Here is a 26,556-nt window from a genome sequence, read left to right as displayed (position 1 = left end):
AGAGTGAAGGGAGCCTCTGGGTTATGCATCTGTCCCTCCAGTATGTCCTATTTATTTCAGTGCTGAGGTTCAAGTCTCTCGAGCACGCAGCTCGATGGGATTTGGATTTTCTGAGGTGCAGCATTTCCATTAATTCCGGGTTGGACATGGCTTTATACGTCAGGTACAGATCGCCTCTGAACAGGTGGTATGCCACTGAGTAGAGCTGGAGTTTCTTAAACCAGGCAGCATATGGTATCTGTTTGAGCCCTGTGATCCTCTTGGTGAGGTACTTTTGGGTCTTTCCAGTTGCTGCAGGTGTCTGGTAAGGTGCATCCCAAAAGGGGCATTGTACTCAATTATGGGCCTGATGAGGGATGAGTAAAGAGGCACAATGACCTCCCCTGATCTAGATGTGAATCCCTTCATGATTAGGTGGGCTATATAAATGTTTTTGTAACCACTTTGGCCACATGGTTGTCAAATGAGAGATTGTTATCAACTTGGGTCCCCAGGTCCCTAATTACTTCTTCTGTACTTAATGGATTACCACCTATGTGGTAATTTGTGGGCACTTTGTTTTTGCCAAATGGGATGACTATACACTTTTTGGCTTAGCTTGAGGCCATGTCTCTGGCACCAGTTGTCTGTTTCTATGAGGCCCTTTTGGAGGATGCTTGTGTCGGCTGGAGAGTCGATTATGGCACCCAGTTTGCAGTCATCTGTGAACTTGGTCAGCCACAGTCCTTCCGTATTGGCCTGTACCTCCACAAAATATATATTGAACAAGAGAGGTCCAAGGACTGAGCCTTGTGGGACGCCACTTGTAACTGGTTTGGAGTCTGACATGGCTCCAGCAATTCTAACCATGTGGGTTCTGTCCTTGAGCCAGTTTGAAACCCATCTAGTGACATAGGGGTTTATATTTAAGCTGGTGAGCTTATCTATAATGCCTGAGTGGAGTATTGTATCGAAGGCTTTTGCAAGGTCCAGGTAGGCTGTGTGGACCACCTTCCCCTCGTCAATGGCCTTGGTGACTGTTTCAAAGAAATCAACCAGGTTTAAGAGGCAGGATCTGCCCTTAACAAAGCCGAACTGGGGAGGTCTAGTGTCTGTAGGTCCCCAATTTCTTTATTTATGAGATCCGTGATGATCCTTTCCATAGCTTTGCAGACCAAGCTAGTCAGGCTTATGGGGCATTAGTTTCCAGGATCCACTGAGGCACCACCTTTGTGGAGAGGGACCACGGTTGCTGTACGCCACTCTTTGGATACATATCCTGTAGTAAGGTTGAGATTGAACAGTAGTTTTATGTTTGGGTTTAGCTCTTCTTGGAGTTCATGTAGGACGCAGCACAGGACACCGTCTGGTCCCATTGATGCTGTGTTTTTTGCTTTGAAGTGGGCGGCTCTTACCTGTGCATCTGAGATGTCAGGTGGGCAGCACTCTGCTGGGATAAATATTTGCCCTTTTGGTGGGGAGGGGGGAGAAGTTTGCACTGAACCTGTCAGCCAGGATGTTGGCAATGTCTGTGGGTTCGGTGTATTTTTTGTCATTTTGGACTAATTCTGAGCATATCTGGGAATTACCACCCAGGTTCTTAGAAAAATAGAGTGCAAACCAAGCGGAGTCAACAAAACAAATCCAAGACCGTGAATGGAGACAATAGTTCGATAAAATGCAAATCCTTTATTCAAAGGTAAATAGTAAATCCAAAACTCGTGAAGTAGAAAACAGCAGAGTCAGACAAGCGCTTTCGCTTGGACAATTCCAAGCTTTTTTCAAGTCGGAAACCCAGGTTCTTAACATAACTAAAGAAAGCCTTGTGATTATCCTTAGTGTCCTGTGCAATTTTTCTCTCGAAGCTGGCCTTAGACGATTTTACGAGTGCCCGCAGTTTTTTGGTAATACTGATCAGAGATGCCTTCCCTTTTTGGGATTTTGCTCTATCATTTAGTAGCTTCCTCCTTCTATTGTATAGTTTGTTTATGGCTGGGGTCCACCAGATAGGATGTCTGCCTTTGGAGGATTGGGTCTTGGTATTATTTGGGATCCCATGATCCATGCATTCTTGAAGGTGTTCATAGAATGTGTTTATAAAGGATTTTGCCATCTGGCTGTATTTCCCACAGGCCCAGGCACTTTGAAGGATTCCACCTTGGTTTTGAGGAGTGTGAAATTTGCTTTAGAGATGTTTTTCACTGTGGTTTTCTGGGCAGGGGGTGGGGTCGGGATGTGAATATCCAGTGAGATTAGTTTATGGTCTGATTTTTCCAGTGAGGGATACACTTCTGGTCTGGAGCATAGAGTCCCCATGTTGGTGATGATCAGGTCCAGTATGTTTTCCCCTCTTGTTGGAGTGGTAACAAGTTGTTTAATAGTATTTGAGTTTATAAATTCTAGGAACCTTTGGGCTAGGGTGTTGAGCTAGAGTAATGCTCCCAGTCTATGTTTGGGTAGTTGAAGTCGTCCAATATAATGGTGTTTAGAGAGACCTTCATATTTTCCAGTGTTCTCAGGAAGGCCGAGTGGGGTTCCTGGGTTTGGGAGGGTGGTCTGTAGCAGGCTATAAACTGGAAGGCAGTTTTACCCACTGTTAGTTGCACATGGATAGTCTCTGATGCTTCGTACTATGCCACCAACCTGGAGGTGTGGGTATCTTTGACGAATATTGATACTCCCCCTCCTTTTATGGTTCGGTCCAAGTTTTGGGGCCGGAAAGCATGGTATGAGGTATAATCTGGTAGTGCTGGGGTGCTCTCAGGAGTCTTGAACCAGGTTTCTGTTACTGCACAGATATCGATGTTCTCCATGCTAAGGAGAGTTTCGAGTGCGTGCATCTTGAGGTTTAGACTTCTGGTGTTGAGTAGCATTACTCTTAGTTTCTTATCCTTTGTGATACCTATATAGGTGGGTTTGTCTTTTGAGCCTTGCCTAAAAAAGGCACTATGGGGGTAGCAAGAGCCATGCCAATATCTGAAAGCCCAGGGGTGACAGGTGCAAGCCATCCCTAGCGAAGCATCGTGGCTTGTCGAGCATGTTATCCCAGGCTGACAGGCATTGGATCCCCTTTGAATGACACCAATACTTAAGCCAATTATTGAAATTGATCATCTTGTCTTCATATTGTGGCATCATTCTCGGTGAGGGTAAGATGCTACTCAAGGTCAGGGTCATACCGGCCTGGGCTACATGCTCAGAGAGCTACTGTATGTCTCTTTTCATGTAGTCCAGGGAGGTACATCTCAGGTCATTCACACCAGCATGGGCAATGACTGAGTCATATTTGTACTTGCCTTGGAGTGACCTGAGTGCTTGTGTTATGTGGCGGATCCTAGCACCCGACAGGCAGCTCACCGTGACCTTCTCCTTGTTCAGCCTGGTGAGCCGGACATCAGTGTGCCTGATGATAGAGTCACCTATTACAAGTGTATCAGGTGTGTTGTTTAGCCTTAAGGGCTGTGACTGTTTTGCACACTGGCTTTGTGAGCTATGTGTTGCACTTGTTTTGTTTTGGGGTAGTGGTTGCTTGGGTGTCTGCTTTGGAGGTCTCTGCTGCTTAGGCAGATTTTTATTTAGAGCCTCCGAGTATGGTTTTGTGTGTTTATGTGTTTGGTTTGCTGTCGTGGTAGGTCTATGTGAGACTAGAATTGTAGTGAGTGTGGTTTTCTTCTCCTCCTGACTGGTTACGCCAGTACTGAGTTGAGAGAGCTTAGCCTTCAGTTTGGCTATATGGATGCATCTCTCACATGTAAATAGTTAAAAACAAACACCGCTGAGCAAAACAATGGAGGATTGCAGTCTCATTTAAATCACAAGTAGCTCCTAAATCCAATAGCCAAAGATGTAAATAATCCAAGTGCAGGCGAGGTATGTAAAAAGCAGGTTTATTAATAAAAAGAGGTGAGCGCTTTCGCATGAGCTTCTTCAGACCTATACAACGGGAGGAGGAGAGGGTTGTCTGTGTACATGAGGCATTTGTAAGATTGCCTCAAGATTCCCAGATTCACCAGCTGGACCGGAGAGGAGATTGACAACTGACCTTTGGACATGCTAGAATAGTACTGGGAATTCCTTTATAATTGAAAAAAAAGTGCCAATGGGGAACAAGGTACTCAAGGGGAGTTTGTGAGGGTGTAGTGCTTTTAATTTTTTAGTGCTGACTTATATAATTGCTTTAGTGAGCAAGTGCCAGGTGACTTAAATGCAATGTGTTACATGTAACTTAAATGCAAAATCGACAAACAGTAACTTTCTTTTAAGTGAAACAAGGAAATAAGTACAGTAAGAAATGCAGATATCACTAGTGATCCACAGAAGCGCTGAAAAGCCGCATTTTAGGTGGTATTAGCTTTTCAGGGAAATAAGAAGCAAACAAACAACAAGCATACAAACAAAGCTAGATTCAGCAGGCCTGGATCTAGTCTATGCAACAGCAAACAAGGTGTACCAATTTCAGTAAGAAACAGTTGAAATATGCCAGCACTATAAGCCTTTAACCAGAAATTCCCAGCTCAGAAGGGCAGAGTCCAGCCTCTCCTCCCACAAGAGTGCAGACCACAAACCTTCTTAATGTAAAATAACTGGCCTGAAGTCCAAGTGCTTAAACCAGAACTAATACACTTTTAGAATAACTGACACTGAGCCCTCAATCAGCAGTTCCCAACTTAGAAGGATTTAAGCTACCTGTCCTGCCACTACAGTGCAGACCACAAACCTTCTTAATGTAAAACAACTGGTCTGAAGCCCAAGTGTTTAAACTAAAAGGCTTAGAATGAGTTACACCAAGCAGTAATAAATACAACTGAGTACTTTTAAGATGACGCAAAAGCAAAATAAAGTAGGAAGAAACACAAATGCAGTAAAAGCAGATAACTTTTTTTTCAGAAAAGTAGCAAAAACAGTAGTAAAAACAATTCACATGCAGTGCAAGCTGGTACACTTGAGTATGTAGCAATATTAGTCCACACACAGTTTGAAAAAATGTTAATTAAATTAAAAAGGACTAAAAGCAAGTGCAGAAAGGGTTTATTAAGTAGAATGCGGTAGAGATGGGACTGGGGGAGTGTCCTAGATCAAATCTACAGTGGGGCGGGCACTGCAAAAGCCACCAAATTTAAACTACAACCAAGAACAAGGAGGGTGGGTGGGGAAGACAGTTTCAACAGAGATAGGTATGAGGAATCACAGTGCAAATGTGCGCTTGTTTCCTGCCTTTTCTGTAACTAGTCTAGTTCAGATACAGATTTTTCTGTATCCAGGACTGTGTGTAAGCTTCTCAGAGGTGCCAAAGTCTGCTGTTCAATTTTTCCCTTAGATCAGCTAGTTTTCTCCTCTCCTGCACTTTTACTACCTTACTAGTCTAGCACTTTACCATACCAGACTTCTTGTAGCAATTATTGTGGCACACAAAAGTGCTACCAGCAGTAAACATTCTACAAGGAAATAGCTCCAGTACTTATTATTAATGCCCACCCCTCCGGCATGTCTAAAGGTCAGTTTCCTGTGCATTCTCCTATTAACCTGGTGAACTTGGGCATCCTGAAGCAATGTAGCAACTGCCTCATGTACACTGACAACCCTCTCCTCTTACCTCCCAACACTCAGTTTTGCAAGAGATGCACTTATATATCCAAATTCATATAAAAACACAAACCACACACCCACCTTTGCAGAGGCTCTCAATAAAAATCTACCCAAACAGCAGAGACCTCCAAGGTAGAAACACACTCGACCACCACAACACAACACTAATCATGAGACACGTAACTCACCAAAACTGTGTGCCACTCAACCAAAGCCTCTAAGGAAAAACAGCATGCCCAGCACACTAGTCATAGGTGACTCGATAGTAAGGTACACTGATGTCCCACTCACTAGGCTGATTAAGGGAAAAAGTAACAGTCAGCTGTCTGTCAGGTGTCAGGATCCGCCACATAATGCACGCACTCAGGCCCCACAACAACAGGTACAAATATGACTCTGTCTTTGTACATGTGTGTGTGAATGACCTGAGACATACCTCCCTGGACTACATAAAAAGAGACATGTAGGAGTTCTCAGATTATGTAGCCGAGACAGGTATGACCCTAGCCCTGAGCAGCATCCTACCATCACCCAGAATAATACTACAGTACAAGCAGAAAATTATTGATTTCAACAATTGGCCTAGTTTCTGGTGCCATTCTAAGGGGATCCAATATCTGTCTGCCTGGGATGACATGACTGACAGACCTGGATGCTTTGGCAGAGATGGGCAGCATCTGTCACCCCTAGGTTTTCAGATACTGGCCAAGGATTTTGCCACCCCTATAGTGCCTTTTTTAGGTGGTGTTCTAAAGACCAAATTACCAACATAACAGCTACAAATAAATGCAATCTGAGGGTCATGCTGCTCGATGCTAGAAGTCTAAATCTCAAAATGCACTTGGTCAAAGCACTCCTTAAAATGGAGAAAATCAATGTTTGTGCTGTAACAGAGACCTGGTTCAAGGCAGCAGAAAGCACCCCTGCACTAGCAGGCTATAACTAATTCCACACCTTTAAGCCCCAGAACTTGGACCGAAACTCCAAAGGCAGTGGTGTTTCCATATTCATAATGGATGCACACACCTCCAGACTGGTAGCCCAACATAACACATCAGAGATGCTTCAGGTGCAGCTAAAATTGCGTAAGACAGCAATTCAGGTCATAGCCTGTTATAGGTCCCCAACCATGTCCCAAGACTCACACTCCACATTCCTAAGCACCCTGAAGAATATTAGGGTCCACCCTAACACTCTCATACTGGGTGACTTCAACTACCGCTCCATTAACTGGGAAAACTACTCATATACCAATACACTTGCCCATTGTTTCCTGGAATTCATTAATTCCAATGCCCTGGACCAGTTCGTTTTTACCTCCACTAGTGGTAGCAATATCCTTGACCTGGTTATTACTAACATGGGTGAATGTTGCTCTACACCAATAGTCAGCTCCTCCCTGGTTAGATCTGACGACAAACTAATCATCTTGGAAATCCACACCCCCCCCCCCTCTGCAAAGGTAACCACCATGAAAAACTTCTCCAAAGCTAACGTTGGGCTTCTAAAAACAGAGGTGGCTAACTTCATGGCACCCATGTAAATGGAGAATAGTTGCATGACTGACGAATAATACACCGATGCTCTGTACGAACACGTACACAAATGCATGGATCTTGCCATACCCAATAGAGCCAAGATGCTCTCCTCCAAAAAAAGGAAGGCAATCTGGTGGTCCTCTGCCATAAACTCTACAAAAGAAGGAGGAAACTGATGCGAAATAAGGTGAAGTCCCAAGACTGGAAAAACTCCCTTATCACCCTCAACAAAAAGTTGAGATACCTCATCAAATACTCTAAAGCTACCCATGAAAACAGAATTGCAGCAAATAGTAAAGACAACCACAAGGCCTTCTATAGTTATGGGGACTTGAACCTTAACACAGGAAATAAACAGGACATGCTGGAGGGACAGATTCGTATCCCAGAGGCCCCCTCACTCTGTAACAAAATCCCAGTCCATGTTAGGCAAAGCCCCTCACTGTCCCTCTTCAAGAGAAATCTTGATGAGTGGATGGGAGATTGTAAGTTTACCCCTGGGATCTCTTCTGTGTCCCTGCCTGACAGAGGTACAGTAAACCAACCTTAAAGGCTACCTTCTGTGACCTACTATACAGAGGCACAGTCAACTAATCTAAAAGGGTGGCGAAGCCAAACACACTCTGGCTAGGCTTATAAATGCCCTAGGGCAGGTAGCCTAGCATCAACCTATGAACCTATGTAAAGAATCTCCACGGCAATACTCAGATTTGCTCTGAGCTACTGCACAATGGTACCTCCTATACCAAGCCAACAGATTTTGCCAAAATACTGGCCGACAGATTCAGTGCCAACTTTAACCCTCTCCCTCTCCAAAGGACCAATCACAATACCATTAGATTGCCAGGCACCCAGTATTACTGCTGCACACGTTAAAACAGCACTGTCCAAGGCCAAGAATACAGCTTCTATGGGACCTGACAATATCCCTGGCTGTGTTCTACATGAACTACAGCATGAAATGGCACCTCACCTGTGTGCCCTGTTCAATCACATCCGTACCTCAGGCTTTGTCCCTACCAAATGGCACACTGCTGCAGTAATCCATATCTGTAAAGGAGGAGCTACTACAGATCCTGGGAAGTATTGCCCCATTAGCCTGACAAGTCTGATATGCAAAGCTATGGAACACATCATCATGGACCTAATAAACAAGGATATAGGGAATCTCCAAAGTCTGGATCCCACACAGTTTGGTTGTGTGAAGGGTAGATCATGCCTGCTCAACTTGGTCAACTTCTTTACTAGAGATGTAGATGAAGGCAAGGTGGTTCATATAGCCTACCTTGATCTGGCCAAGGCCTTTGATACCATGTCTCACTCAGGAATCATATAAAAACTCACCATCAACCCCTATGTCACTAGGTGGCTTGCAAACTGGCTCCCAGATAGAACCCACAGTGTAAAAGTAGCTGACTCCAAGTCAGAATGCCGACCAGTCATGAGTAGAGTCCCATAGGGATCGGTCCTGGTTCCTCTCCTGTTTGATATCTACTTCTCAGAAGTCCAGGCCAACATGAAGGGACTCTGGCTGGCAAAGTTCACAGACGGTTGCAAGTTGGGACCTATTATTAACTTCCCAAGTGATGCTAACATCTTACAAAAAGGCCTCACAGAGACCAACGACTGGTGTTGGAACCATGGTTTTAAGCTCAATGCCAAAAAATGTGTCATCATCCCCTTTTGGAAAAACCCATTTCCAATGAATTACCACATAGATGGTAGTCCACTGAACACAGAAGGCATAAGAAGAGATCTGGGAACACAGGTTGGCAGCAACCTCTCTTTTTTTTTTTTTTTACTCAAATGATTTTTATTTTGATGAAATAACACAATAATTTAATACATTCATACCATTCAATAACTATTTACAGTATTTACATTCAGCCTGACAAAAAAGGAATCAGTTAAAAACATTTGTAATTAAATAATGTTAATATATAAACTGCGACAGATAGGAAGAGTTTGGTTCCATCTGTAGGGTATCAATCAAGTTCAAAACTTTCCTCCACGGACTGTTAACCAACGGCTTAGGAAAAGTTCTTAGCTCTTTAGTTCTTTTCTCCATTAGTATGTATTTCTTCAGTGATGATAGGGATTCCTCCATTGTCGGTGCTACATTAGAGTTCCATCTTCTAGTTATACATTTTCTGTCTATCGCTAACATTGTCCACAACAAATACAGGTCAGCTTTCTTCATATTATTACTATTAACAACATTCAATAAAATTAAAGACTTTGTCAAAACAAATGTATCTGCATAGATAGCTTGAAGAAATTTGTTAATTTCATTCCAATATGATTTAATATTAGTACAGTCATAAAAAATATGAGACCGGTCAGCATTTGTGGACAGATGACATCTCCAACATAACTTGCTGTTTGAAGGGTTCATTTTTGAGAGTTTGTCAGGTGTCAAAAAGGATCTATGTAGACATTTCCAATGAAAAGTCCTCCAGAATTGAGAATAAGAAGTTAGTTTAACTGAAAATAAAATGTTTGTTTTATCTTCCATTGATAATGATACTTGAAACCCTTTAGTTAGGTATTGCCAGTAAGAAATTTTAGGAACTGTCCTATAGACAAAGTGTTATATAGATATGATAATTCATTCTTAATATGGATATTATTATATAGATTTCCAAAAATCCAGTTTATAATTTTTGGTATGGTTTTGAAGGATGAGTTATGCATTATCCTACACAGATCCTTAGTGTATGCTGTGACACTCTGAAGAACAGCCACCACATTGCCACTGTGGTCAGAAAGTCCTACTATGTGGCACATCTCATTACTAAGGGTTTTGCATACAGGAAGAAAGAGGTCATTGTCTCCCTCTATGCCTCTCATTAGGCCAATCATCGAGTACAATGCCCCATTTGACATGCACCTCACTAGACACCTGGAACAATGGGAGAGGATGCAAAATTACCTCACAAAGAGGATCCTAGGCCTTAAACACTTGTCCTATATGTACAGACTCAGAAAACTCCAACTATTCTCTGTCTCATATCAGTTACTTAGAGGCAATCTCTGCTTAACTTGCAAAGCCATGTCTTACCCAGCTCTGTTGGAAATGCTGCACCTAATGAAATCCCAATCCCTCTACACCACACGGTCCAGAGACCTCAACCTCATTACCACAATCAACAGAATGTGCTGGAGGGACAGGTTCATAACACAGAGACTTCCCATGTTATGGAATAGACTTCCGATACATGTCAAACAGAGCACTTCACTGGCCCTCTTCAAGAGAAATCTTGATGAGTGGATGGGAAATAGAAAATTCACCCCGGGGATCACTCCAGTGGGTCTACTTGACAAAGGCACTGGGAACTAAAGTCAGGTGGCACAATGCCTGGGTAATCCTATGGGCTAGGCCTGGAAAGGCTTCAGGGCCATTAGCCTAGTACAAACCTATGAACCTATCAACTTATCAGGCGAAGCTGTGTCTATATATTTGTGTAGATGGTTATAAAGGACATCAGTATAGCCATCAATGACCTATGGGGAAACTGTAGCTTGGACATAAATTATACCATCCCTTAGTAGAGTAGAGTTAGCTTTAGTGGAGTTGTTTAGCCTGACTTCTCCTTTGAGTACTTCTGGAGCTATTGACACTTCAAAAAAGACTGTTTGATGGTCAGATTTAAACAGTGTAGGTCCTACACATGAGGCTTTGCATTGGTCACTCATGTTGTGGAGGACCAGGTCTAGAATATTATAGCCCCTTGTGGGGTGGAGCACTATTTGTTCCAGGGCATTTGAGTAAGCAAGTCCAGCAACTATTGTACGAGTGAGTTTGGCCTCAGATAAGTTGCCTAATTAATGGAGGGATTGTTGAAATCAACCATGACCAGTGTGTTTAGTTCTACTTTAATTGTCCCAAGTAGTTCTAAAAACACTGTGTGCATTTCAGGGTTCGTGTCAGGGGACCTATAACTGATGATGACATGAATGGGGTTCCTAACCATGGCAAACTGGACTTTAACTCTATAGAGTTATCTTGTCTAACCATTATAGAGGCATAATAGATAGTCAACCCCCTGTGGTTCCCACACCTTCAATTTGTGGTTAGAAGGTGTAGAAGGCATTGTAGCCTTGCAAGGCTGGGGTACTTACTGCAGCTTTGAACCACATTTCTGTGATTGCACAGACATCAGCATCTTCCAGGAAGAAGAGTGCTTGCACAGAGTGAGGCTTCTGATGTAAACACCTAAGGTTTAGCAGAGTGACCCTTACTTTCTTAGTATTTGATATTTTCATGTTGGAAATTTTGGTTTTGTGACCTAGCCTAAAGCTCAGCACAGTGGTGTAGCAGTTAATGTTGTTGCCTCACAGCAACAGGTTCTCTGGTTCAATTCTCAGGTGGGTTGCCTTTTGTGTGGAGCCTGCATGTCCTTCCTGCATTTGTGCGGGTTTCCTCCGTGTGCTCCTGTTTTCATCCACATTCTAAAAACATGCAGTAGGTGGATTGGATACTTTAAATTGACCCTAGGTGTAAGTGTGTGAATGCAAGTGTGTGGTGTACCCTCTGAGGAGGGTTGGACCTCAGGCTAGCAGCCCGATCCTGTAAAACCCGTACCTACTATGAAAACAATGACTGCTGAAGGGTGCTCATTGGCCGATCTACTGAATGCACTAGAGCGAATCCAAGATCCAGAACCTTGCCTAAAAAAGGCATTATGGGGGAGGCAAGTGCCTTAGCCAGCAACCAAAAGCATATAGGTGTCAGGTGAAGTCCATCTCTGGCAAAGCAGAGGGCTCTATCCACAATGTCATCCCATGCTGACAAGAAATGGATCCCATTAGAATGACAAAATAAAGTGAGCAAAATTCTTTAAGTAAATTATTTGTTGTTTATATTGTAATATCATCTTAGGCAAGGGTAAAATGCTGCTCAAAGATAGCGACATAACTGCCTGTGATACATATTCAGGGAACTCAGTCAAGTCTATCTTCATATATTCCAGAGAGGTGCATCTCATGTTGTTCATACCAGCATGAACTATAACGGAGTGATAACAGGACTTGTTAATGAGAGACCTGAGTACAAATGTGATCTGACGACTACTTGCACCAGACAGTCAGCTGACCCTAAACTTCCCCTTGTTTAACCTGGTGAGTGGGATGTCGGTATGTCTCACTATAGATGCACCTATAGTGAAAATCTTTGGAACAGATGACCATTGCCTTAAGTGCTTATTTGGTGAGACACTGGTACTATGGTTTTTATGTGTATTGGTTGCTTTGGGTGCAGTGGTAGACGTAGCATGTTGTGGTTGGGAAGTCTCTATTGTTTAGCTAGATTTCTATAGACCACCTCCACATGTGATGGTTTATGTGTTGGCTGTTTATTATGAGTAGGAGTTGAAGTGTGTGAGCTGACAACCTGTTTACTGTTGCTCTTCTGGGTGCAAGAGAGCAGTCATTTAAGATTCTTAATGTAGGAGGATCTTTCACAAATTGTACCTGACTGATTTAGAAGTAAGGGTTTGTCAATGTACATGAGAAATTTGCTATACTGCCTCAAAAAACACATGTTGACTAGGATAGCAGGACAGACGGAATCTGTTCATAATGCAAGATCTGAACATAGTATATGCACAGATAAGGAGAAAATGATGGGGGACTAACCTACTGGTGTAGGGTAAGAGGGCTATCAAAAAGGGGAACTATAGGTTTTTTGTTGATAGGCAAGAGCTAAAATCACTACTTGCTGTTAAGAGCTGTTTACAAACTGCTCTGTTAGATAGCGGCAACTGATTCTATGGAAAAAAATTGTCTGCTGGCACTTTTTTAACCCTTCTGGATGCAAACGAGAGAAAAGCAGCTAACACAAAGAACCACTGTAAAAGCTCAACTGAGCCCAGAACCAATAAGCTTCAATTAGATTGTCCTACACTCCTGCCACAACGGTATGGCGTAGGGGGTTATCCAAAAGCAGATATCCTGATTTTTAGTTATCAGTCCTCAAACAGAACTGGATTCAGCCAATCTGAATCCAATGTATACTATGGCCAATGGAAATGCAACAACAAAATAAAAGCATATATTTTGTTTTTTGTTTTTCTTTTTTTCATTACTTTAAATATGCAACAGAGAAAAAGCAGCATAAATTTTCCTAGATTAAATATAACAACAGAGTAAAACAAAATAACATATTTTTTTCTTAAATAAGTAATAGCAACAGCTGGACAGACCATAGGGCTTTCTCACCAGGATAACGCAGGACCTAAAGACCATGGCATGATGGATGTGAATAGATTAAAAGAAATGGCGCTATAATTTGTCTGGTATAGGTTGAGGTGACATCCGCTTGGCCTTCAAGCCAGTGTCTGACCACATCCTGGTGGAATGACTGCATATGCAATAATCTGATTGCACTGATGGCATCAGCAGTGTCTGGTGGGGACAAGGTAACAGTGTCCCACAGGCTGCTGAAAAACACTCTCTGTAATGTCCAGCCATAGCTCTCTCACACACACACACACACACACACACACACACACACACACACACGCAACCCACCTCCCAGTTGACTGCAGTGAGATCAGAACCCCTAACTATCTAAGTACACAGACTACAGAACATGGTAATTAATGCAAGCACCATGGTACACACCTGATTTTTACAGGAGTGCAGTTGAACTTATAGTAGATGATATCAGTAGCCCATGTGGGAGACAAGAGGTTGGAAGGCTTCCACAAACACATCACTTCATTGGGTCATCTGAAGGCTGGTAGCTGAATAGCACTAGGCTGTTTAGAAGCTTAGCTGTGTAATAGCACAAGAACTCTTATGTAGCTTAGTTAGATGTTTGAGTTTATCAGAGTGATTTAAGTTTTAAGCACCACCAGCTGGGCATGCCTAAGAGGGAGCATACAACGTTATGTATATTACACTTTGCAGTGTGGTTGATATATGTGTGGGAGAAGATCTGAGACCCCAGAGTTATAGTGTTTGGTGGGGTGGAGGGGCTAACACATGGCTGTACCTTAAATATATGACATATAGTTATACTGGGCCCTTAGTTTGCAATGTTTCCACATGTATTTTATGTCAGACAAAGGAAACGGAAAAATAAACAACAATAGTAAAGTATCATATATATAGTTCCATAGTGCAGCGAGCAGCAGATTTGCCCGATGGTTAACAAAGTGTCCATGCATGTGAGATATACCTGTTTGCACAGAGGTAAGCAGTGTGCAAACATGAGCAGTATGTTTCCCTATTTCCACAATGCTGCCCTTTGGGCAAATCACACAAGCTCAGCCAACCGTGTGTGTGGTAAGGTTTGCGAGAGGCAGTGCAATGTGCAAAAATGGACTTAAAATGAGACAAAGAGGAAAAGGTAATAATAATAACAGGCACATATGTGACATCAGGCAAAGCAATGTATAATCCACACAGTACAAAAAGAGAGTACACAGCAGATATTTCCACACAGATCAGAATTTGAACCTTCACAGCAATATAGACTCAGAAAACAGGATGGATGCCTTATTCCTCTCTGACACACAAATAGCTTTGCAGAAAAGAATTGAAGTAATTCTTCACACAGCCAACTGCTTCATGATGTACACTGCTATCAAACCATCAGCTGTGATTTGTACTTTTAATTCTGTGTATTATATTTGGATGTAGAGCCTGTAGTGGTCACATAAACTGTTACAATATTGCTTGCAAATAGCTCGATCTTATATAGTTCTTGTACTTCATCTGTTATATGACCAGTAGTGTAAGACATGCAGTGCTAAGCCATTCCATATCATTGGCCTTAAAATGCGTGAGGATATTAACTGAGAGTTATATGATATGCAAGTGCAAAACAAATGCAGGCCAGGTTTGATGGCACAAACAGGCATATACTGTTCTTTTGGGGGGAGCATAGCTGACTTACTGTTATAGCAGGAACAAGGGTACACTGGTCTTTCGTGGGGGCTAAGCTCAGTTGCTGTTATGGCACAAACAAGCATAACTTGCTGTTTTGTGGGGGAGTAAATCTCTTACTGCTGTGGCACAAAGAAGGACATGATACTTTTGTTACTCCCCTTGTTCTGCATCCTGCTTGTTGTTTAATCTTGAGAAGGTTTGTGAAGTCAGAAACTGCAATGTGTATCATTACTTTCTAACTTCTCTCTTTAATGATTTACCCTTGGGCTGATAGCCTAGTACCTACCTATGAACCTGTGAACCTATGAACATCAGTATTCTTCAGAGGTATGACTGTGTGAATCTTTGATGCCTGAGGCCTACTTCTTACTAATGGACACATATGAGTAAAATAAGTCTTTGCTGTCACATATTAAATTACTGTTTTGTGTAAATCCACCACTATGTATTTGACTACTGTATCAAGTTACAAAATACAAGGATATGACATTCTAAGTTCAGAATTTACCTTGCAAAAGCAGCCGTTGACAGAATTTTAGTTTGGGGCTGACTTTGTCTGATGCAAGCAGTACGCAGCCAATACATAGAGAGGTAAACACTGTGTGAGTTGTCTGGCATCGATTTTTACTATATGTATTTGAGTAGGAGAAAGGTATTAGGCCCCTAGATGGTCAGTGAATGTGCTATGTGTTGTCTCATAGCCAAAGCAAGGGCATACTGAGTATTCCTACAAGAGCCTCGAGGGACAGCAGCTGCTGGCTCCCCCCTCCAATTGAATTGTATAGGTTATAGGTCACATTAAAGGTGGGTAAAGTTATGAAAAGATTTATTGTGGTCTCATTTTTTTAAATCACAAAAAATGGCATTTTAACAGGGATGTGTACAGTTTTTATATCCATGGTACATCCTAAATGTGACATTTTAGCATGTTATTATATTACAAGTCCTTAACTGAATAACAACTAATGTAACTACAGACATAGTAACCATCTTTTTAGAGTCACTCGCACCCTTTCAAATTTTTTTTCTTTCACCTATTGAGGGTAGGCCATTTGGGCTAAAGGTTAACTTACTACTTAAAAATGAATTTGCACACCCTAGCTTAAGTGGTGCTTGCCTGGCTACCTAAATTAGTTCCCTGTATTCTGAAGGCTTCCAAACACTGAACAGTTTGGTTTCGTCAAGGGCAGAGCATGCCTACTCAACCTGGTGAACTTCTTTGAGAAGGTCACCAAAGCAATGGATGAGGACAAAATCATTCACACTGCCTACCTTGACCTGACCAAGGAATTTAACACAATACCCTACTCAGGTATTGTTGACAAACTCAGGAGGTTAGGTGGAAACTCATATGCCACCCCGTGGATAGCCACCTGTCTCACAGACACGACCCAGGAAGTTAGAACTGGGGAGTCCACCTCTACAAAGAGGCCAGTCACAAGTGGAGTCCCACAGGGATCAGTCCTTGGACCACTCCTTTTTGACATTTACTTCTCAGAAGCCAAGGCCAATGTCAGTGGTTTCTGGCTGACTACATTTGCAGATGATTGCAAATTAGGAGCTGTCATTGAGTCTCACACTGACACAAATGTTCTCCAGGAGGGACTGACACAGACAAACAACTGGTGTAAGAGGCATGGACTAAAACTAAATGCCAAGAAATGCATGATAGTGTTCTTTGGGAAATCATTCATCACTGGTAACTATCATATTGACAACACACCCCTTAAAGTTGACCCAGTATTCAGGGACTTAGGGACACACATAGATAGTAATCTAGCCTTTGATCATCATGTGTCTGCAGTGGTGAGGAAATCATTCTGTGTTGTGCAACTTATAAACAAAGGTATGGTATCTAAGTCTAAGGAAGTCATTGTTCCACTGTATTCAGCATTCATCAGACCTGTCATTGAGTACAATGCCCCCTTTGGTATGCACATAACTAGGCATATTCAACAAATGGAACATCCACAGAGGTTCCTCACTAAAGGAATACAGGGCATAAGTAATATGTCCTGTGTAGACTGCCTCAAGGCCCTATCTTTGTATTCTGTTTCCCACTGGTTTTTGAGGGCAACTCTATGCCTGGCATACAGGACATTGTCAGACCCCACTCAGATGGAGCTCCTGTATATCCACAAAACAAACAGCACCAGAATTACCCATTCTAAAGACTTAAATCTTGCCTTTGACATAAATAGGACCTGCTGGAGAGATAGGAATATATCCCAGACACTACCATATCTATGGAAGAGGCTCCCCATCCATGTGAAGCAGAGTTCCTCCCTAACCAAATTCAAGTGTAGCTTGGATGATTGGATGGGAAACCAGAAATTCATCTCTGGTTTAGCACCAATGTCTCTAATGGATGAGGTAACCTGTAAATGGTTCATCTCCCAGGCTCATGCTTACACTTATCAAGGGTTTCAGAACTTGTCAGAGATTTGGGATGTATGGCTAGGCTAAAAAGATCCTTGTGGTCATTAGCCTAGTAAACATCTTTGAACCTATGAACCTTAACCATTATTTTATTTTACTTGCTCATCCTTTTTTTAATAAGAGAAAGATGCAGTTTAAGACTGCCCATCAAAGGCGAGCATAAGGGCAACTATAAGGTAAAGAGACACGCTGAGCTAAAATGGGTACCGGCCCTCCTCAGCATCTCAGATATGCCACCAAATTAAACTCACAGCAATTATTGATTCTTACTTGAGCAATGAATGACACATCCAGTCCACCACCTTCAAATCATGTCACCAAGAAAAACATAAATTGGGATTCCATTTTCACCAGCTATATAAAAAACAGTGACTGTTTAACTGTCTGGTGAGCATGAAACAAATAGGGTTTCCATTTCACTGGTCTGTGTATCCCAGAAGATAAACTAAAATTCTGATCAGTTACGAATGTTTCACTTAAAAAAAACACATTAATACATCTTTAAAAGTGTTCACACGTTATTATAATAAATTTGGTTAGCAGCACTGTGTGGAATGTGCGCTTAATACAGCAACGTGTACAGTGGTTCAGCAACATACAATTATTTAGTAGCATTTTTGACAGCATTAACAAAAACTATGATATTTTTAACTTTTTATAGTAAGAACCAAATTCGGTATGCTGTTTCCTTTCCATCAGGTAGTAAACTGCAAAGCAAAAATGTTTCTGCATTGGCAATCAGGTAACAAGGCTGTACTGAGCATTTCATACAAAGCTGCGGGTCAGTCTTAATTTTTTTTATAGTCCAGCTCTGTCAAAACATAAATACAGTCAAAAATAATATTGAAAAACAGGCACAGAGTTCTAGGTAACCCAAACAATAACTTGTCTTGCACACATTAAAACCTCCTTACAGGCTCACAGAAAACCAGCCGAGGGGGAAAACAAACGTTCACAATATAAATCCTGATAAAACAAACTTCAACCAATAATCCTTCTAACATACAAGCAACCTTTATGGGCTACGCACTCTGAACTTTGAAAGTCATAGATAATGTCCTTATTCTCGCTGCTGCCACTATTGCAGATAACATAGGTTCATAGATTCATAAGAGGTTACTAGGCTATTGGCCCTAGGGCCTATATAAGCCTAGCCAAAAATTTACCCTGGCTTTTGCCACCCAAGAAAATTATTTTCCTGTGCCCCTGTCGAGCAGAGCCACATAATTTAACAGTACGAGAGGTCACAGAAAACCAGACAAGCAGGAAAAGTGTATTTATATATTTATTTAATATTTGTTAATTGGGATAGTCTGACTTGGTGATAAGCTCATTTTCAGAGGAGTCCCTGGCAGAAAAGCTCCACAGAGAAAAATAAAGGGAAACATTAAACATTCACTGTATAAATCCAGACAAAGTAAACTACAACAAATAATGCTCCTCTCCCTTCCAACTGCTGGCTGCTGTGAATGTGTTAATTTTCTACCACAAAAAGTACTGAAATTTATATTAGGATGCAAAACCTTAATTTTACGTTATTAGTCTTCATTTCTAATTCAGTATCATTTCAATACCAACAAAACTGAAGAAATGTGATCATATAAAGACAGTAACTCACACAACCCCATCTTTACTATGTTTATTATACCACTAACATTAAGTTTTCTATGACAGATAACATTTATGATATTAACAGTGAAAGTTACCTCTGAGATCTGACCGTTCATTCAATCACTCAATGTACAAGACTATGAGTCCCACTATGAACGTAGTTCAATGTACGTAAAAAAAAAGAAAAATAAAGGAAACACTCTAAAAGAAACAGTCAGCGCCAGGTGAGCCCTATTCTGATAGGCTGCTAGTCTCCCTCATGAAGCTGATGTCTCACACACCCTGCGAATGATGATGTCAGTGACAACTTCAAAAAAAATGGTAAATTCCAAGAGATTTGGTACGATTGAGAGGTATGCTTGTATTTCAGGGTGTTAGTGTAATTAATGTTGGTAGGTTGGAGGAGATGTTAGAGAAAGGTGATATTGTGGTTTAAGTATTATGTGATAAGTGTAGGTAGGTAACAGTGGGAGAGGTACTTGTGATATCTGTTTGAGAGTGTAAGTACATTGAGAGATGAGAGTGACAGAAGATGAAGTAGTAGCATATTTGGGACTTGAAGAATACCACAACACCTTGCGCAAAAATGGGAAAAGAGGTTTTGGATGGGTGGATGAATAGATGGTGTGTGGTGGGAGGGGTGTGGAGGGATGCAGTTATTAGTAGTAAATATTAATGGAAGGAGTAAAGTAGAGTGAGATGATAGGTAGGATTGATAGGAAGATACAGAGAGTTGCAGGTAGGATTGATAGGAAGGTATAGACAGTTACAGGTAGGACTGATAGGAAAGTGTAGAGAATTACAAGTAGGATTGATAGGAAGGTATAGAGAGTTACAGGTAGGGTTAATAGGAAGATATGGAGAGTTACAGGTAAGATGAGAGGAAGGTGTACAGAGTTACAGGTAGGATTGATGGGTAGGTGTAGAGAGTTACAGGTAGGATTGATGGGTAGGTGTAGAGAGTTACAGGTAGGATTGATGGGTAGGTGTAGAGAGTTACAGGTAGGATTGATGGGTAGGTGTAGAGAGTTACAGGTAGGATTGATAGGTGAAGCAATATATAGGTTGTCATCAAGAAATATTGATATGAATAAGGGTGAATTTATATGTTGAGGAGTATAAGGAAGGGTAGTAAGAAAAAGTACTTGTTTAATTCTGTATGAAAATGGACATACTAAGTGTAGAGGGATATAAGCTGTGTAAACAGATAATGGGAAGACTGATAGATATTTTACAGAAAAAGGTGAGAGATGAATACTAATTTGATTGTAGTACCTGAGAGAGAGAGAGACGACTGCAGGGATGAAAGGAAAAGGGAATTTTGCTCAGGAATGAATTAGCAGTACAGTTGGGGAGGGGTCTGAGTATTACAGGTTATAGTGCAAAGTAGTATGCGAGGAAGAGTGGCATTTGGAAGTGATGTTAAATGTTTGGTGGAGGGAGGAAAGCGAAAAATAGAAAAAGGAGTAAATACACCCAGGTCTATGTATTTTTTGCAGTGTCTCAGGCAGCAGTTTCCTTCTATATTTTTAATTGAATTTTATCCATGTCTTTGTGTTCTTTGTAGTATGTTAGGCCATTGCCTCTCCCATTTTATTTTTGCACCAGAATATCAGCTAGTATTCCTTTATTAAAAAAAAAACTAAGCACTTTTGCCCACCTGTGTGGACTTCGGAATAAAATCATGTGACACAAACTATTTAGACAGATTATTCTTTTCTTTTTCTGCATTTCATTATAATGTTTGTAAATCCAGCTGTGTGTCTTGCACAGTTTAAAGATTATAGGATATGTTTCTTTTTTAACTTATTTTTTTTCTTTTTCAGATTATTTAACACCTGAGGGTACCCAGTCTCCTTCAATCAGCCCAGAAGTCACAACCGGAGGTATTTACAGTTTTTGTCTCTGCTTTCACTTTTTCTTTTCTTTTCTTGAAATACAGAAACAATAACAAAATCAGACCAAGCTGATGCTCTTTGTCCCCTCCAAGTCAGCCAGTCCTGCAACCGCTTTTCAAATACACTCCTCCGACAACACTACTATAACCACTGTCACACAAACTAAACTCTTAAGCATTACATCAATAACAAATTGAAATTTGACCTACACCTATCTCAATCCATTAAACTCATATTAAACTATGCTCTCTTTACCACATGAAGCCTTTCTTTACTAATCAAACCACGCCTGACATTGCCAGAACTCATCTCCTGTCCACTCTACTCTATGCCTCTCCAAATTCTCACCAAACTTAGCAAAACTGACCTTACCAAACTCGAGTCCTGCTACAACAAAATAGCTACATTTGTCACCAGCTCCCCTCACATGTCCCACCACCATTCTGCTCTACAACAATTAAAATCATTAGAAATCCTACAACACTTAATCTTCAAGTAATTCATTTTTGCTCACCACTTAGCAAACCAACCAGAAAGAATCCCTGCCTTACAACAAATACTTCAAGTGTATGCTAACACTCTATAATTCTGATCCTCACACAAAACACTACTACACATTTCCAAAATCTACAAGAAATCTGGAAATGCCCTTTCCTCCCACTATATCTCCAAAATCTGGAACACATTTCCCCAACATATTCTAAACATTAACAACCCAATGCAATTCAAAAAGCTGCTAAAAGACCATCTCTATAGTAAATGGATTGCTTCTGCATCAGCCCAGGCTAATGGTATCCATTCTCCACTGCATGTTCTTCTCCTCCTCCTGGGAACAGTCACCATCAGTGATGTCTTACAAATATATCCTGCACCTCTCTAACATTCTCCCACATCAGTTCTTCTCAACTCCTCCTTAGCAGTCTGGAAGACTGTAGCTTCCTGCTTCTTAATACACTAATGGTAAATGTCGGCTGCCAGCACCTGCTATGGTAAAAAAAAAAAAACCCTTTGTAAAACTTTTACGTAAAAAGGCTTTTTATCTATTTTACTTTGTAAATGTCGATATCAATGATTCTTCTTGATGTATAACTTTCAAACTGCTATTGTAAACTCTGTAAACTGTGCCTGTGATATTATTGTCTATGTACATTTTTACTTTGGAGCTTTTCTCCCTGGGCCTCCTCTGAAAATGGGCTTCCACCCAGAAAAACTATCCCAGTAAACAAATGTAAAATAAAATAAATAAAATAATAAATAATTCTACGTTTTTTTTTTTTTTTTTTGAGATCTCATTAAGGCCTCTGTTTGTCCTCTTTTACTGGGAGTTGAGGGATGGTCTAGTCATTAAGATGTTTATTTCACAGACATAAGATACAGGGTTTGATTCTCACACTTAAGGGAAATTAGCTAGGCTTAAAATGGCCCACAAGGTCAGCTAGCCCAGTATCTGTCTAGGAAATTATGATTTTGCAGCATAAATCTCTTATCAGATTGCATGTTTATCAAACAAACTGTATGTTCTCATACATAGTAGTTAGTGGTGTTGACTAAAGCAGTCATAGGTTCATAGGTTCATAGGTTCATAATAGGCTATCTGTCCTAGGGCATTTATAAGCCTAGCCAGAGTGTGTGTGGCTTCCGCCACCCCTTGGAATGATAATACTGTACCCATTTAGGGTTTAGTTTACTGTGCCTCTATCTAGTAGTGACACAGAGATGACTCCCGGGGAAAATCTACGATCTCCCATCCACTCGTCAAGATTTCTCTTGAAGAGAGTCAGTAAGGGGCTCTGCCTAACATGGACTGGGATTCTGTTCTAGAGTGTAGGGAGCCTCTGGGTTATGAATCTGTCCCTCAAGCACATCCTATTTATTTCTGTGTTGAGGTTCAAATCTCTCGCTCTCGTGGCTCTGATGGATTTGGATTTTCTGAGGTGGAGCATGTCCATTAATTCCAGATTAGACATGGCCTTGTATGTCAGGCATAGATCGCCTTTGAGTAGGCAGTATGCGACTGAATAGACCTGGAGTTTCTTCAGCCGGGCAGCATATGACATATGTTTGAGACCCTTTATCCTCTTGGTGAGGAACTTTTGGGGTCTTTCTAACTGCTGCAGGTGTCGGGCAAGGTATGTCCCAAATGGGGCATTGTACTCAATTATGGGCCTGATAAGAGAAGAGTATAGTGGCACAATGACCTCTCTTGATCTAGATGTGAATCCTTTCATGATAAAGTGGGCAATATAGAAGGTCTTCCTAACCACCTTGGCAATGTGAGTGTCAAATGAGAGGTTACTGTCAACTTGGGTCCCTAGGTCCCTGATTACTTCTTCCATACTTAATGGATCACCACCTATGTGGTAATTTGTGGGTACCTTGTTTTTCCCAAAGGGTATGACTACATTTTTTGGCGTTCCGTTTAAGGCCATGGCTCTGGCACCAATTATCTGTTTCTATGAGGCCTTTCTGAAGGATGCTTGTGTCCGCTGGAGTATCAGTTATGGAGCCCAGTTTGCAGTCATCTGCGAACTTTGTCAGCCACAATCCTCCTATGTTTGCTTGCACCTCGGAAAAATAAATGCCGAACAAGAGGGGTCCCAGGACCGAGCCCTGTGGGACACCGCTTGTGACTGGCTTAGAGTTTGACATGGCTCCAGCAATTCTGACCTTGTTGGTTCTGTCCTTAAGCCAGTTTGCAACCCATCTTATGACATATGGGTTTACATTTAAGCTGGTGAGCTTGTCTATGATGCCCAAGTGGGGTATTGTGTCGAAGGCTTTTGCAAGGTCAAGGTAGACTGTGTGAACTGCCTTACCCTCATCAATTTTAAAGGGATTGAAATTGTTTACAGATAATGGGAAGATGATAGTTTTGGGGGCTAATTTGATTGTAGTACCTGAGAGAGAGAGAGACACGACTGCAGGGATGAAAGGAAAAGGGAATTTTGCTCAGGAATGAATTAGCAGTACAGTTGGGGAGGGGTCTGAGTATTACAGGTTATAGTGCAAAGTAGTATGCGAGGAAGAGTGGCATTTGGAAGTGATGTTAAATGTTTGGTGGAGGGAGGAAAGCGAAAAATAGAAAAAGGAGTAAATACACCCAGGTCTATGTATTTTTTGCAGTGTCTCAGGCAGCAGTTTCCTTCTATATTTTTAATTGAATTTTATCCATGTCTTTGTGTTCTTTGTAGTATGTTAGGCCATTGCCTCTCCCATTTTATTTTTGCACCAGAATATCAGCTAGTATTCCTTTATTAAAAAAAAAACTAAGCACTTTTGCCCACCTGTGTGGACTTCGGAATAAAATCATGTGACACAAACTATTTAGACAGATTATTCTTTTCTTTTTCTGCATTTCATTATAATGTTTGTAAATCCAGCTGTGTGTCTTGCACAGTTTAAAGATTATAGGATTATTATATTATTATTATTATAGGATATGTTCCTTTTTTAACTTTTTTTTTTCTTTTTCAGATTATTTAACACCTGAGGATACCCAGTCTCCTTCAATCAGCCCAGAAGTCACAACCAGAGGTATTTACAGTTTTTGTCTCTGCTTTCACTTTTTCTTTTCTTTTCTTGAAATACAGAAACAATAACAAAATCAGACCAAGCTGATGCTCTTTGTCCCCTCCAAGTCAGCCAATCCTGCAACCGCTTTTCAAATACACTCCTCCGACAACACTACTATAACCATAGTTAATCATTTGAAGCTTTTCTGTTTTATAGGGAGAGATCTGCCTTGTCTTCAAGGCCTCATATGATCCTGTCCTATATGAACTCCTACCCATAAACAAAAGCTTTAAATCATGAAAACCCACTCGAAATGGCTAAACTTCCACCATAATATAAATAGAACCTTGGGGCAGGATAGATGTCTCTCAAAGATTTTCTATTCTCTGCAACAGATGTCCTATTATATTATGCAAAGTATCTCCCTAGTTCTCTTCAGACATAACATATTTGAGTGTCTGGATAACTATAAATTTAACTCCAGGTCTATCATCTCTCTCACACACATGGAAAGGCAAAAAGAAAATATGTGGAATTGTGCTGACAAGGCTTCAAGTGATCTATCCAAGCAACACCCAAGTCTTAACAAACAAATGCATATTTGGTCAAAGTTAAGCTGTAGAATTTCAAATAGAATAGTGTCAGACACTACCTTATAGACAACATTAAGTTATTCTCTAAGTAACACATAAGAAACAGAATATAGTAACTTCTGAATCCCTTCTGAACAGTTTATACTTTCATATCCTATGGTTTTGTAGTAAGGAATGGTTCCTTTTCAAGTATTGACAGGCCTTCCCTAAAAGGTTACAAGACACAGGTTTGAAATAATTCATGGTTCAGATTAGTGGGGTATATTATGGTATACTGTATTTCCTTGTATAACTAGGTATGTCCTTTAAAATAATGTTTGAACATTTATTAGGGTCAAGATGGTCTTGGTATATTGGCAACCTGACCACACAATGATTCAAGTGTTTTTATTTATGCCCTTGCACGTACCACATAGGAATCACGGATGTACTACTGGTTCTCTGATACTGAAACTAATGCTAAGAATAGAGTAGTAAAACATATTAAACCAAACATTCTTTAAACATTTTTAAGAAAATTTTGAGCATTTATTATGGTGAAAATGGTTTTGGTATATTGGCATCCTATTAGTGCATTATCGTCCTTGTCTGAATATTTGCATGTATGTATATGTATGCACCACATAAAATTACAAGGGGGTGATTGGGTAATGATCTTCTGCAATCTAATCTACATATTATAGTAATTTCAAATGGCCAAAATAGGTTGAATGACGTTTCTTATTTTAAAGTCAGGTTGAAGCACATGCATAACTATTAAACCATTTTGATTTAAGGCCATCATTAAATTTTTCAGTGCCTTCCAATAAAGTATTGCAAAGACATTGAAGAATGTCTTTGAATAAATAATTGCAGTTTTGTTCATTTTTATAAGATTTTCATCTGCGTCCTGCTTTTTGTGTCATAAAGTCATGGAGGACAAAAATTTACTGATTTAATTTAAGTTGTGCCTGTCTTTATATCACTTTTTCATTATATTCATTAAGCATTTCTGATAACACTATCAAAAATCAAAATGTTAATTGCCCTACATTTAGAGAACAAATCCACCATAAGTTGAATACACCCCTTGGAAAGTCTGTATAAGGCCTTGTTAAACATGCTATAAAGTTAACATCATTTCTGCCAATGAGTTACAAGTGGTGAGGACGTCCCTAAGTATGCTTAATAAATATGAAATCTTTTGTTTTACGCATTAAGGAAGACTTCATTCGATTAATCGATGGCATCTTGGCTTAAATGCATTATTTCTTTTATCTATGGAATATGAAACATGCTGTTAAGGTAAAAGTAGTGGTATGCTTTTTTGGAGAATTTTGGAAAATTTTATCCTTCCTTCTCCAAATTAAATCAGCACCTTCCAAAGGGGAGAAACCTAGTAAACTATCCATACTCTTTCTCTCTCTGACCCTAAACTTCCCCTTGTTTAACCTGGTGAGTGGGATGTCGGTATGTCTCACTATAGATGCACCTATAGTGAAAATCTTTGGAACAGACATCTTT

At 40.7% G+C, this 26,556-nt stretch overlaps 1 protein-coding gene across 1 annotated transcript in view; it reads left to right on the top strand.

Annotated features, from left to right (window-relative positions):
* The window catches only part of LOC122815838 (deleted in malignant brain tumors 1 protein-like), a 580,111-nt gene that overhangs the window by 516,048 nt on the left and 37,507 nt on the right, over nucleotides 1–26,556 (top strand). The window contains exons 10-11 of the mRNA XM_044088652.1: nucleotides 20,876–20,935; nucleotides 24,422–24,481. Coding sequence (XP_043944587.1) covers nucleotides 20,876–20,935; nucleotides 24,422–24,481 — 120 coding nt within the window. The remainder of the gene's footprint in view (nucleotides 1–20,875; nucleotides 20,936–24,421; nucleotides 24,482–26,556) is intronic.

This window comes from Protopterus annectens, chromosome 1.part1 (assembly GCF_019279795.1).
Source record: "Protopterus annectens isolate FY-2018-M chromosome 1.part1, PAN1.0, whole genome shotgun sequence".
In the NCBI taxonomy this organism is placed as follows: Eukaryota; Metazoa; Chordata; order Ceratodontiformes; family Protopteridae; genus Protopterus; species Protopterus annectens.
This window is presented reverse-complemented; position numbering and strand designations above follow the sequence as displayed.